At 46.7% G+C, this 13,478-nt stretch overlaps 2 protein-coding genes and 2 non-coding genes across 4 annotated transcripts in view; all 4 read right to left on the bottom strand.

Annotated features, from left to right (window-relative positions):
* Window positions 1-11,046: 11,046 nt before the first annotated feature.
* On the bottom strand, window positions 11,047-11,847 carry LOC122017734 (probable methyltransferase At1g29790; the record flags this gene model as incomplete). The annotated part of the gene is made up of 1 exon (XM_042575415.1): window positions 11,047-11,847. A coding segment is annotated over one exon (756 nt), but the record flags the coding sequence as incomplete, so codon positions are not given.
* Window positions 11,772-13,478, bottom strand: part of LOC122013928 (transcriptional corepressor SEUSS-like) — a 3,715-nt gene continuing 2,008 nt past the window's right edge. Inside the window, exon 3 of the mRNA XM_042570139.1 lies at window positions 11,772-12,497. Coding sequence (XP_042426073.1) covers window positions 11,875-12,497 — 623 coding nt within the window. The 3' untranslated portion in view covers window positions 11,772-11,874. The remainder of the gene's footprint in view (window positions 12,498-13,478) is intronic.
* TRNAE-UUC lies at window positions 13,073-13,146 on the bottom strand. The gene has a single exon. It is a non-coding gene; the product is annotated as a tRNA-Glu (tRNA).
* Window positions 13,268-13,339, bottom strand: TRNAT-UGU. The gene has a single exon. It is a non-coding gene; the product is annotated as a tRNA-Thr (tRNA).

Genomic DNA, 13,478 nt, shown 5'->3' with positions numbered 1-13,478 from the left:
TTTACTCTTTGAAAGAGTAAAATGTGCCAAATTGGAGAAGTATTGATTTTATTTTAAATTGGCACAATTTGAGAAAACATAAGAACTACCAAGTTGGGATTTTGGTATATTCTTAGGAAATTAAAGGCAAGCTAAGCCTTAATTTAAAGTGCTACTCTTGTGGAAAAGTGAAATTTGCCAATATTTGAGGAATACGCTTAATTTTAATTGGCAAAAATTAATCAAGAGAATTAGAAATGCCAATATAGGTTTTGGCATTTTCTTGAAGCACTTTTGGGCAATCTAGGTTTAATTTTTAAGTTAGCTAAGATTAAGGATACTTAGATAGGTAATCTAGGTAATTTTATTTATGCTAAACCTTGCCATGTTATGTTTGCCCATCACATGCCATGACACCATATTTAGTTTTGTATTTTTCATTCATGACTTATTATGAAAAATATAAAAATACCATGTCATGTCATACATATATCATGTAATTATAGGAATCTTTCTTTTGAAAGCTATTTCATTTTGATGTATGTCATAACATTATCATGCATTATGTTTAATTCCTTAAAAGCAAGGACAAATGACATTTATCAACAAGTATTGTCAACAAGTGGTATTAACAAGTAACATCCTAAGTGGATGTTCAATATTCACAAAATGCCTAGATAGATATGCATGATCCCTAGATTAGGGTAAAACCAAACTTTACATCTCACAAAGACCAATAAGATGACTTGTATGTGTTTTAGTGCACATTAGATACAAGTGAGATGTTAGGATGATGAACAAAACTCAAGATGTTGATTTCGTGCATTCTTTTGAGTTTTAAGTTCATCAAAACACATAGTTATGTGTTTTCCCATCATTGGGAAAGCTAATGTACAAGTCATGTGCATTAAGCCCAAGGAATATGGTGGGATATTGGTTTTGAAAATGTTTTTAAAATAATTTTGGAAAACCTTGGTAAAAGCTATCTTTTGAGAGTAATCACCATTGAATAGTTAGACACAAACTTGAAGAAAACACTAAAGTTTTTGCAAGGTTTCAAGTTTGTGTCAATCTTTGAAAATATGAAGTATTTTCTTAGAAAACTATTTTTCCTTGACAGTATATACCCTAAATAATGTCTACACAAATTTTTACGATTTTTGGAATTTTGTAGATTTTTCTAGGGGCTTCTGAAATTCACAGAAAGTGAATTTCAACAACTATCAGACCTCAATCGATCACTCGATTGATTGAAGGGTCTCAATCGATCGGGCGATCGATTGAGAGCAAGCTTCTCGCGAACAGAAGCTTCCTGGATCGATCCACCGATCGATCCATCCCTCCTGAATCGATCAGTGGATCGATTCAGCAAGGTTCAATCGATTGGAACCCAACTCCAATCGATCCAAGTTGCTGATTTTGGCTGGGAAGGCCTAATTTCAGCATCTTTGAACCAATTTTAGTCTAGGTAACCATTCCAAACCCTTGAAAATACATTTGTATACATAAAAAGGGTATTTTCATGTGGAAACAAGGATGGATTGGTTAAGGAATGCTAAGTTGAAGTTTAGGTTGATATTTGTTTCAAATTTTGAATATTTGAACCTCAAAACTTCTAAAATTGGGTTTCCTAAAGTTTTAGGGATTCCAAGTCATTGTTGGTGCAATGACAGAAGTTACCACCATGTCTTTAGGGGGAGGGACTCTTTAAAGATATGAAAATTATTTTTCATGAACCTTGGAAGGTGGTTAACTTTCTGTTAAGAACATGCTCGAGGTTGAGCGTTTGAATTTTAATGGGGAGTGGATATCCTCATTGTTCAAGTGGTTTCAAGTGGATAATGCTCAAGGATGGACATTTGCCTACATTGGGGGAGAATGTAGGGTTAAGGATAATGAAGGGTATGTGACCTTCATTATCGTGTTGATCACAACGAGTGAAGTTGTGAACAACGATGAGCAACTCTTCAGGGGGAGAGTTTTCAACAAGTGAATTTGTTGATGTGTGCCCAAAAATGGGGCATGGTTTGATGCGTGCCCAAAAATGGGGCATGGTTTGATGTGTGCCCAAAAATGGGGCATGGTTTGATGTGTGCCAATAGGGGGAGAATGAAAGGGAGTAAGTTAGGCTTTCATTACCTAGAGGGAGTTTGCCCTCTTAGGGGGAGAATGAAGGGCTTAACTTGTGTATTCATTACCTAGTGACATGAAGAAGGTTTAGGCTATGGGATTAGACTAATTTACATGTGGTATTGTAAGTGATAGTGTTGGTATTGTCAAACATCAAAAAGGGGGAGATTGTTGGTGCAACATCCCTCAGGTCAAGATTGACCTAGTTGACCAAGCTTGAGTCTTGCTTTGAGTTTCGATGTTTGACAATACAAGATTGATTGAAGAAGAGTCAAGTAGGTCAAGGATGACCAGATACTTGACTGGGAAGTCCTAACTGGGATGTTAGGCAGAATGAAAGTCCTGGTGAGTGAAGGCAGGTGAAAATCCTAGTGAGTGAAGCTAGGTGAAAGACCTGGTGAGTGAAGCCAGGTAGAAGAGAAGTCCTAGTGAGTGAAGCTAGACAGATTGGAAGTCCTGGTGAGTGAAGCCAGGCACGGAGAAATCTAGATTGGTCAAGGTTGACCAGACATCTGGTGAAAGTCCAAGTAGGTCAAAGGATTGATTGGATACTTGGCACGGAGAGATCCAGATGGGTCAAGGTTGACCAGACATCTGGTGAAAGTCCAAGTAGGTCAAGGGAGTGACCGGATACTTGGCAAGATGAAGAGAAGTCCAAGTGGGTCAAAGGGAGTGACCGGACACTTGGTGAGGGAGTCCTAGCAGGTCAAGGGTGACCGGATGCTAGGCATGATGAACCAACAGGTCATGGATTGACCGGATGTTAGTTTGGGGGCTTTGGGACTTGGTTTTGGGCAAAAATCAACAGCTGGATCGATCAGCCGATGGATTGGCTGGAGCCCAATCGATCGGCCGATCAATTGGGGTGTCCCTGTGAGAAGCCTTCGTCCCAATCGATCAGTGGATCGATTGGGAGGAAGCCGCGAGCGCACAGAAGCCTACTGGATCGATCAGTGGATCGATCCAGAGGTCCCAATCGATGAGTGGATCGATTGGGAGCTGCGATTTCGCGCGATAAGCCCTGGATCGATCAGCTGATCGATCCAGGCTATTCTAGAGAGCACAGAGGCGCTCTGGATCGATCCACTAATCGATCCAAAGCCTCCTCGATCGATTGAGAGCAATCCAATCGATCGGGATCCGACCGTTGGCGCAGATAAAGGCCGTTGGCGTGCGTCTTCTTCGGAAGAACTTCACCGATTCATCTCAGATCACTTCAGCGCTTCCACAACTTCTCCACAAAGATCAGATCGCCAGTTCTTGAGGGTTCTTGGAGGTTTTCCAAGTCAAGAGGTGGATCTACAGCTGAAGAAGAAAGCTAGGGTTAGAGTTTCTATACTCATTGTAAGCTTTTGCTTGTATTTGTGTATCCTTTCCCTTTCTTCTTGTAGTGTGAACTTGTAGGGCTTCTCCGCCTTCGGTAGTCACCGAAAAGGAGTGTTTATTAGTGGAGGTGTGTGTGTGTGTGCGTGGATCCTTGGACTAGTCACCTCTTGTGAGGTGGATACCAAGTAAAATCTATTTGTTAGCGTTGTATTTTGTTTCTTGTACATTTCCGCTGCACATCTTTGAAGAAACAAGCAACGCCAACCACGAAGCACGCGACGAGCTATTCACCCCCTATAGCTACTTTTCGGTCCCAACAACTATGTAGCCCAAGAAACGCCCGCCTTTTGCTCCGAACAGACATTTCTGAGGATTCAGCTTGACTCCATACTTCCTCAGCGTTCGGAAGGTCTCCTCCATGTCCGCAAAAAGATCAGCCGCTCGGACGGACTTGACGAGAATATCATCCACGTACACTTCTAAATTGCGTCCGATCTGCTCCTTGAATACTTTGTTCATCAAGCGCTGGTAAGTTGCTCTCGCGTTCTTCAGTCCGAACGGCATTACATTGTAACAGTAAGTGTCGTCGGCCGTGACGAAGCTGACCTTCTCTTGATCTTCGCGGGCGAGCGACACTTGATGGTAGCCCTGATAGGCGTCTAGCATGCATATCAGCTTGCAGCCGGCTGTGGAGTCCACCAGTTGATCAATCCGGGGCAGAGGGTAAAAATCCTTTGGGCATGCTTTGTTGAGATCCCTAAAATCGATGCAAATCCTCCACTTGTTGCCCGGCTTGGAGACTAGCACTACATTTGCGAGCCAGCTCGGGAACTGGACCTCCCTTATATGACCGGCCTCCAGGAGCTTCTCGACCTCCGCTCGGAAGTCCCTCTTCCTTTGCTTCACCGGCCGAGCATCCGGTCGGACATGAAGCTCATGCTGCGCTATACTTGGTGAAATTCCCGGCAGCTCATGCGTTGACCAAACGAAGACGTCGCAGTTTCTCTGGAGACATTTGATCACCTCCTTTTTCTGGCTTGGCTCCAGATCGGCAGTAATAAATGTGGTAGCCTCCGATCGGGTCGGGTGGATCTTCACCTCCTCTTTTTCTTCATAGCACAAAGAGGGTGGTTTTTCGGTTATGGCGTTCACCTCGATCCGTGGCGTCTTTCGCGCGGAATTAGCTTCTGCTAGGACCATTTCGACGTAGCATCGCAGAGCCGCCAGCTGGTCACCTCGCACTTCTCCAACTTTATCTTCAACCGGGAACTTGATTTTCTAGTAGAAAGTGGAGACGGTCGCTCGGAACTCACTAAGCGCCGGTCGTCCCAAGATAACATTGTATGCTGAAGGAGAGTCGACCACGACGAAGTTGGCAGTCCGCGTCCTTCTGAGCGGTTCTTCTCCCAGAGAAATAGCCAGTCTGACCTGTCCGACCGGCAGAACTTCATTGCCCGTAAACCCGTAGAGGGGGGTTGTCATGGGCAGCAACTCGGCTCGATCGATTTGCAGTTGGTCGAAGGCCTTTTTGAAGATAATGTTGACCAAGCTGTCTGTATCTATAAAAATACGGTGAATAGTATAGTTAGCTATTACCGCTTTGATGAGGAGGGCGTCATCATGTGGCACTTCAACTCCCTCGAGGTCCCTGGGCCCGAAACTGATTTCGGACCCGCTCGCCCGTTCTTGACTGCAGCCGACCACATAGATCTGGAGCTACCTGACACTTGCCTTCCTTGCTCTGTTGGAGTCTCCTCCGGTCGGCCCGCCAGCTATTATGTTGATTTCGCCGCGGGACGTGTTGCTTCTATTTTCTTCCTCCCGTGCGGACGGCCTAGGCCGCTCCTTAGATACCCGGGGATTGTCCTCGTGCCTCTGAGTATGATACTGCTCGGGAGACTGTCGTCGATCGACTTTACGGTGTCGCTGTCGCCTGTCGGATGATGGCGATCGGCGGTGGCCACTCCGGAGAACGGGGTGGGCGATCATGGGAAGGCTTCGGCAATCTCTTGTGTTATGCGTGTCGGTCCGGTGGAACGAGCAAAACATGGGGGTCCATACCTTCTTTTTTGGTTTGGGTCGCTCGGCGGATACCTCTTGGATGGCGTGGGATTTTGTATGTTGCTGAGGGCCGGCTGCTTCAGCTCGCGGTCCTCTGGGTGGCTGGTGGCCAGTGAGCGGCTTCCGCTCGGCAGGGGCTAGCCGCTCGGTTGGAGCTTCTTTCCTTCGGGCCGCCTGGGCTTCCTCCACATTAATGTATTCATTGGCCCGGTGTAACATGTTGGTGCAGTAAGCATCCGACGATCGAACCTTAGTTTTGATAATGGCAAAGGGATTCAAAGTTAAGACTCCTTGTTATCTAACGTGGTTAAATAAGGTTTCAGGAAAGTCCTAACTGCGGTTAGGCAAGGGAAAATCCTAGGGGGTGGTAACCCTAGGTGAAGGAAAATCCTAAGGGGGGGTAACCTTAGGTCCTAGGGGGTGGTAACCCTAGGTGAAGGAAAATCCTAAGGGGGGATAACCTTAGGTCCTAGGGGGTGGTAACCCTAGGTGAAGGAAAATCCTAAGGGGCGGCAACCTTAGGTCCTAAGGGGCGGTAACCCTAGGTGGAGGAAAACCCTAGGGGGCGGTAACCCTAGGTCCTAGGGGGTGGTAACCCTAGGCGGAAAGTCCAGTCGGTCTGGAGGACTGGACTGGCAACAGGTAAATCTCCTGAGTGGAGTAGGTGAGGACGCGTTCCCCGTAGAGGGAACAATAGGCGCTTGTCGACCTAGGTTTCCTATTGAAACCCAAGTCGATCTCGACATCAATGTCAAAAACCTTTATTATCATTCATTATGTTTCGTGCTAACTTTGTTTTCTGGGTATGTGTTTGGGACTAACACATTTTGCAGAACAAAGGAGCAAGTTACAACTCGGATGAGCAGGAGGCGCCTCCATGGAGCTTGAGGCGCCTCGCGAACCGTGAAAAGCTGCTAAGGTTGGGCGCCTTAGATGAAGTTCAAGGCGCCTTGGTCAAGGTTGAAGGCGCCTTGTAGGTGAAGGCGCCTTGAATGGATGAAGTTCACCAAGTCCGTGCTGATCTCCGGGTGACTTTGCCAGTCATGCCAAGGGCTTCAAGGCGCCTTGAACCCCTTTATAAGGGGTCTCGGCGGGGCACCGTACAACGATTCCAAGTCTTCTCTCAACGTGCTACTCGAAGACGCCTAAGTGTCAGAACAAGTCTCCGACGACCAAGCTTCAATATTCTACTGTTGTCGTCGGTATAACTAGTTTTTCCAGTTACTTGTACTTCATCTTGTAATCATTTTATCGAGCTTATAGTTGTTGCCCACCGGAAGCGATCAAGGATCGCGGGCCTTCGAGTAGGAGTCGATCAAGGCTCCGAACGAAGTAAAAATCCTCCTGTCTCTGTGTGTTTGTTTTGTTTTATTCCGCTGCTTAATTACTCCGATAATTCTTACGTTTCCGATAATCGAAAAATGATTTAGCCACGAGTGCTATTCACTCCCCCTCTAGCACGTCTCGATCCAACATAACATATGATCATAGTCTCGGGGCGGCTCTCGAATAAGTGAACAGAAAAAGTCACCGTCCACGAAGCCTTGTGTGAACGCATTCATCATTGTCTCTGAGGTGGCCGTTGGAATATCCATGGTCACCCGGTTGAACCGCTGGATGTAAACTCGGAGCGGCTCCCTGGGCTCTTGTTTGATGGCAAACAGACTGACACTGGTCTTCTGGTAACGCCGACTGCTCGCAAAATGATGGAGAAAGGCGACACGGAACTCCTTGAAACTTGTAATGGATCCGTCCGGCAGCCTCCGAAACCACCGTTGCGTCGATCCCGAGAGGGTGGTAAGGAACACCCGGCATTTCACTCCATCTGTATATTGATGCAGTGTTGCTGTGTTGTCAAACTTACCCAGATGGTCGTCCAGATCGGTGGTTCTGTTGTATTCTCCGATCACCGAGGGCACATAATGCTTGGGTAGAGGGTCCCGCAGGATGGCCTCTGAAAATTATCGGTTGATCCGCTCGGGGGAGGCGTCCGTTCGGGGAGCCTTGCCTTTTCGGTTGTCTCGCACGGGCGCCTCGTCGGATGAAGATCCTCGATCACGGTTAGCCGTTGCGACTTCAGGAGGCGTACGAAATAGGGCCCGATGAAATGGAACCGTGGCTGGTGGTGCTTCCGCTCGGCCTCCCGACGCGGACGTCACTTGTTGCTCCATCCGCTCGGCTTGCGCCCTTGTTCCGTTTAGCCCCGTTCGTGCCGATCGGTCCACCCTCCTCCGGTCGGTCGTATCACCTTTGCTTCCACGTGGCGTTGACTCATTTCTTAGGGGGTGCCTCGTCCTTACTGCCGGATCACTTGATCCTGTCCGAACGCTGAATCAACGGACGCTAGGCACGTGGCGCTCTCCGAACTGATGACGTGGATCTTCGGCCGGTCGTAGGGATCTCCGGCGAACCTGCAAGGAAGTCAGGCCGGGAAGGGGTTCTCGGCGACGACCCTCCGACGCTCAAGTTAGGCAAGAAGAAACTATGGGGTGACTTCGAATCTCAGAGAATGCGTACCTCCGGCGAAGTGTGAGGACCCTTATATAGAGCTGTGAAGAGGCTTATGCACACATACCAAGTCGAATACGTGTCCTCTTACCATACCTCAGTATGGGCTTGTCAGAGGAGCTTGCCTGACACTATACTGCTATAGTCCGAGCACCTCTCTGATGGGACAGTAGAACCTTCCGTCATAGGCTTCTGCGTATGGGTTAGTCGTCGAACACGCTTGTTGTCAGAAGATGTTCCTCGATGTTTCCCTTGTCCTTTTGTCTCTTCTATCCCTGCACCGAGCGTCCGGCCGCTCGGCGGGCACGTCACGTCTGACCGGACGTAGGTGATGGTTTGACCGGGAAGATTCTTGGTCACGTGCTCGGCTAACTGTTCACAACATTGCCGCTCTAAGCCTCGGTCCGAGCAGGCTGCCCGCTCGGCCTGGTTACCCTATTCCCTATGAGCGTCGGAAAATCGAGTCCCCGTCGGGTTGTCTTTGATTCCGCTTAAACCCCGTTCGGCCAGTCCGTCCCCCCTTTTCTGGTCGGTCGTTTGATCTTTGACCTCCACGTGGCGTTGACTCCCCTCAAAGGGGGTCCCGCGTCCATACCGCCGGATCAACATCTAAGTCCATTAGAAAGTTCCTGAGCCACACAGTTTCTTTGGCTGCCTCAGAGGCTGCCACATACTCAGCTTCCATGGTTGAGTCCGAGACGCATTTCTGCTTAACACTCCTCTATGCAATGACTCCTCCTCCTAGAGTAAACACATAGCCTGACATAGACTTACTATTGTCCCTATCTGATTGGAAGTCCGAATCCGTGTAACCCACAGAGAGCAAATCGTCTGCTTGATAGACTAGCATATAATCTCTAGTCCTTCTCAGGTACTTTAATATATGTTTTACCACAGTCCAATGTCCTTGTCCAGGGTTACTCTGATATTTGCTAACCATGCCTACGGTAAAACAGATATCAGGTCTCGTATACAGCATTACATAAATAAGGCTTCCTACAGCTGAGGCATAAGGAACTGCCTGCATGTACTCTATCTCCTTTGATGTCTTCGGAGACATCTCTTTAGATAAATCTACTCCATGCCTAAAAGGTAAGAATCCGATTGAGCTTGCACACTAGATACTCTTTGCCCTTTTCAATGAACCCTTCTGGTTGCTTCATATGGATGTTTTCTTCAAGACTTCCGTTAAGTAAAGTTGTCTTGACATCCATTTGCTAAATCTCATAATCCATATGAGCGACAATGGATAAGAGTATCCGGATAGATTTAAGCATGGCTACCGGCGAAAAAGTCTCCTCATAGTCGATTCTCTCTTTCTGAGTATACCCTTTCGCAACAAGCCTTGCTTTGAAGGTTTCTACCTTCCCATCTGTCTCTCTTTTCCTTTTATAGATCCACTTGCATCCAACGGCTTTTACACCATCAGGTGGTTCTACAAGCTCTCAGACCTTATTAGAGTACATAGACTCTATTTCAGAATTCATTGCCTTTTGCCAAGATACTGCATCTATATATTGGAGTACTTCATCATATGTCCGGGGATCAGGTTCATGTTTACCCGGGATCAAGTCCGAAGACTCTCCCAAAAACATGAATCTCTCAAGTTGCCTTACAACCCTCCCACTACGACGAGGCACCGTCTGTGGTTGTGTATCATATGTGACACGTGTTGCAATCTCTTGTGGTACTTCATCTTGTACTGTTGGTACTGAAGTAGACGTGTCCTCTCTAAGTTCTTCTAGAACAATTTTGCTACTGGGCTTGTGATCCATTATATAGTCTTCTTCTAAAAATTGGGCATTGATGCTAACAATAACCTTCTGGTCTTTAGGACTATAAAATAAACCACCTTTCGTTCATCTGGAATAACCCACAAACACACGAACTTCTGTACGAGATTCTAACTTATCAGCATCTGGTTTCAGCACATGTAAACTTGAATTGAGAGCTTGATAACATCTAAACTAATCAAGCTTAAATTAAACTCAAGTCAAGCTTAAATTGAAAGTTCGATAACATATAAACGAACCAAGCTCAAGTCAAACTTCAAAAAAATTCAATCTTATAAAAAATAAATCAAGCCAAGCTTGAACAATTATTTTAAAAGTTTAGTTTATTTTAAACTTGGTTCGACTCGTTTATAACCCTAAATATCATATTAAATTTAAGATTTGAGATAATTTTTTTTAATGAGTAACTGATGTAAGAATAATTAATTGATTAGTTATTCGTTACGGGTACTTCTCGATTTAGTTTCGATGAAAAATTTATTTAGGATCGAATTGATCATTTTAAAATTAGTTATTGTAAATTAGATATTTAATTGAATAAATAAATCATTGGAGTATCTAATTATATTTAATAATTAAATTCGAGTACAATTTAGATCATTTAAAGAAAAAGTATGAATGCCTACCAATGTTCATGTGTTTTATCTATTTAAATTGAATACTTGTATATATATATTCAAATACTCACTAGTCTCCCATATAGATATTCAACTTCCTACCGTTGGAAATGAAATGAAATGGAAATATAAATATATAGGATAAAACCTCTGTGTATGAATTAAATGGATTTCCCTTATTGGCTAAAAATTATCTGGATTTTCTTTAGTCGATAAATTTCTCCTTTCCTTGAGTTTTTTCTATTTTTAAAAATACTTTCGTGGATTCCTTTATTGGCGGGAACTATCATAACTGGTTGAAAAGTTGGACGCCAGTGGGGCGGAATAGTTGCGATCCTGGCTTGTGATTGGCTGTCGCCCTGGATTGCAATCTACTGCTTAGATTTGGGTGAGCAGATTGTGCTGACGTGGCGGATCATGATCTCAGCCCTGGCCAAGTTTAACACCTTTATTTGAAGGTGTTGCTGATCTGAAGCTCCAACATCTCGTGAAAAAGACGATGAACTTGAAAGACAACGAAATGAAATTTCATCTCTTCGGATCAAAAATAACCCGAACTAGTAAAAAGTCAGAGGACGCAATTTAAAATTATGAAAATTTAAAGAGTAGTATCTAACTTTTAGATTTTGGCATACTTAAATTCTATTTGACTTTTTCCGTCAAACATTACGGTGGTACTAGATTGTAAAAGTCAACGGCTTCTCCAGCAGAGCAGAGAGGTACCACTCGTTCTTCTCCACGCCGCGGTCGAGCTTCCGACCAGTCACCCACCGGAGCTTGCTGAACCCGATCCGGCCTATCATCGGCCCGTACGTGGCGTCAAGCTGATCGCCGGAGCAGAAGAAGTGGTCGAGCCAAAAGAGGCCGCCGGGACGCAGCACCCGGTAGACGTCGAAGAGCGCGAACTCGAGGACGGCGTCGGGGATCCAGTTGCTGAGGACGTGCATGGAGTGGACGATGTCGAGCGTGCGGTCGTAGAACGGCAGGCGGTGCGCTACGGTGAGGTGGAGCGCCACCAGCCCACGGGCGGCGATGAAGCTGTTGAACGGCCCATCGAAGTCCATGGTGGTCGATACCACGGTGACGCCCCGCTCCCTCATCCTCGCCGCGAATGTCCCGCTCCCCCCGCCGATGTCCAGCCCTAACCGCACCGTCCCCTCCGGCCGCGCCGCCAGCACCGCGTCCATCCCGAAGTCCAACCCCTCGCCGTCCGCCAGCCACCGGGATTTCTCCCGCCCTTCAAGGTCGAAGCAATCGTTGCAGTCGGCGTTCGAGCCCTTCGTCCGCCCTCTCTGCACCAGGCACGAGTAGTTCTTGCAGGTGTAGGCGTCCCACACCACACTGGTGTCCGCCGGCGTCGTCCATAGGCTCTCCGGAAGCGCCGCCGGTTCCACATACCTGTAATGGCGGAAACAGAGGATTAACAGGGGATAAAAAATAGTCTCCCATTTGGGGGAAATTTACCCCTTCGGATACGGCGGGTGGCAGCGCCGCCGCGGAAGCGGCTCGCAGCCCTTCAGCATCAGGCGCTGCGCAAAGGCGGCGTCGGAGGGGCACTGCTTCCCCACCTCGTACGTCATGTACCGGGTCAGCTCCTCTCGGAACCGCCGGCAGGCAGAGCCCATCGCCGGGAACAGCTCGTCAGTGCCGAGGTTTCCGCTACGACCCAGAGGAAGCTTGTGAGGGCCCACGGCCAGCTTCAGTTCCTCCGGCCAATCCTCCTCCTCCTCCCTCCCCCGATCTCCGTGCCGTTGGGCGCCGAGGAGGTTCTCGAGGAGGCCGCTCGCGGTGGCGAGCCGATTCTGGAGCTGCACCAGCTCTACTTGGCTATCCGCGAGTTTCCGCTGCGTCGCGTTGAGCTCCAGGAACAGAGCGCCGTCGAGCGGGCTGGCGGCGCCTCCGCCGGAGCAGAGGTAGACGGTGACCAAATTGGTCGACGCCACAGAAGCAGGATCTTGAGCTTGGATGGAAGGTTGACGGAAAGCCGCTTCTTCGTCTCCTCCTCGCTGCCCATTCTCGGAGCCCTGCAACGATCCGCAAAGAGATCGCCGGAGTAAATATAGAGTTAATGCTCGTTCGTGATCTGCCACCGGTCGAGCCTAATTATGAACCTAACGCGTTGACTTTTGTTGATGATCGAGGATTTTGGTGCACGAGGAAGTCGAATCGGGCATTAAGTTGCTGCCTGACCGAAATGAATCTGGTGCGAAGGCCTCTACAGAGCCCTATACGAATTCAGCTCTGTTCGACCTTTAGTCATTCGCACAATTAAACCAATCATTCACTCTCTTTTTTGTTAGGGAATCAATTGAGTTGACTTTACGATGACCGGTGAGAGGATGTCCGTTGACTTTGATGCATAACGGCCGAACTCGTGAATTTATGCACATACTGGATCTAGTGATGGATTCATGGTGGACTGGTCTTTAACTTGATGGCTATGGTCTGTTTGTGGTAACCGGATCTAGTGAAGTGATTGACATTGAAAAAAAAACAAGGAAAGATCTGTGTGCTCGTGCAATTGTTTTTTTTGGTTTCTTGGAAAACCAACAAATAGCATCAGACGGAATAATGGAGCATACTTTATAGTAAAAAGGAAATATGTAAGAATGTCCCCTTTCCACAATAAACATTTATTGTTTTAATGGAAAAAATAATTTCCATTGCCGGGATTTGAACCCGGGTCGCCTGGGTGAAAGCCAGGTATCCTAACCGGACTAGACGACAATGGATTTATGAAACGCTACGTTCCATTTTAATATATGTAAAATAAGAAGCACTGCTGATCCAAGGCGATTTAATTCGTTTGATTAATTTTAGAAATTATTTTAAAAATAAAACATTTATGTAAATTGCCCTCACGCAGGTTCGAACTACGGACCTTCAGTTTACAAGACTGACGCTCTACCACTGAGCTATAAGGGCAGTTGTTGTTTATGACGCAAATATGCAATAAAAATAAAATAAATAAGAAAAATTTAGCAAACAATCGACACCAATACTGGAGCGCTTCGAAGTTCAAACAGCCAAAATGTATCATTTTGACTTCCTTTTAGGAGTAAAC

This window comes from Zingiber officinale, chromosome 8B (assembly GCF_018446385.1).
Source record: "Zingiber officinale cultivar Zhangliang chromosome 8B, Zo_v1.1, whole genome shotgun sequence".
In the NCBI taxonomy this organism is placed as follows: domain Eukaryota; kingdom Viridiplantae; phylum Streptophyta; class Magnoliopsida; order Zingiberales; family Zingiberaceae; genus Zingiber; species Zingiber officinale.
The sequence above is the reverse complement of the archived record's forward strand: the minus strand, read 5'-3'. Positions and strand labels throughout refer to the sequence as shown.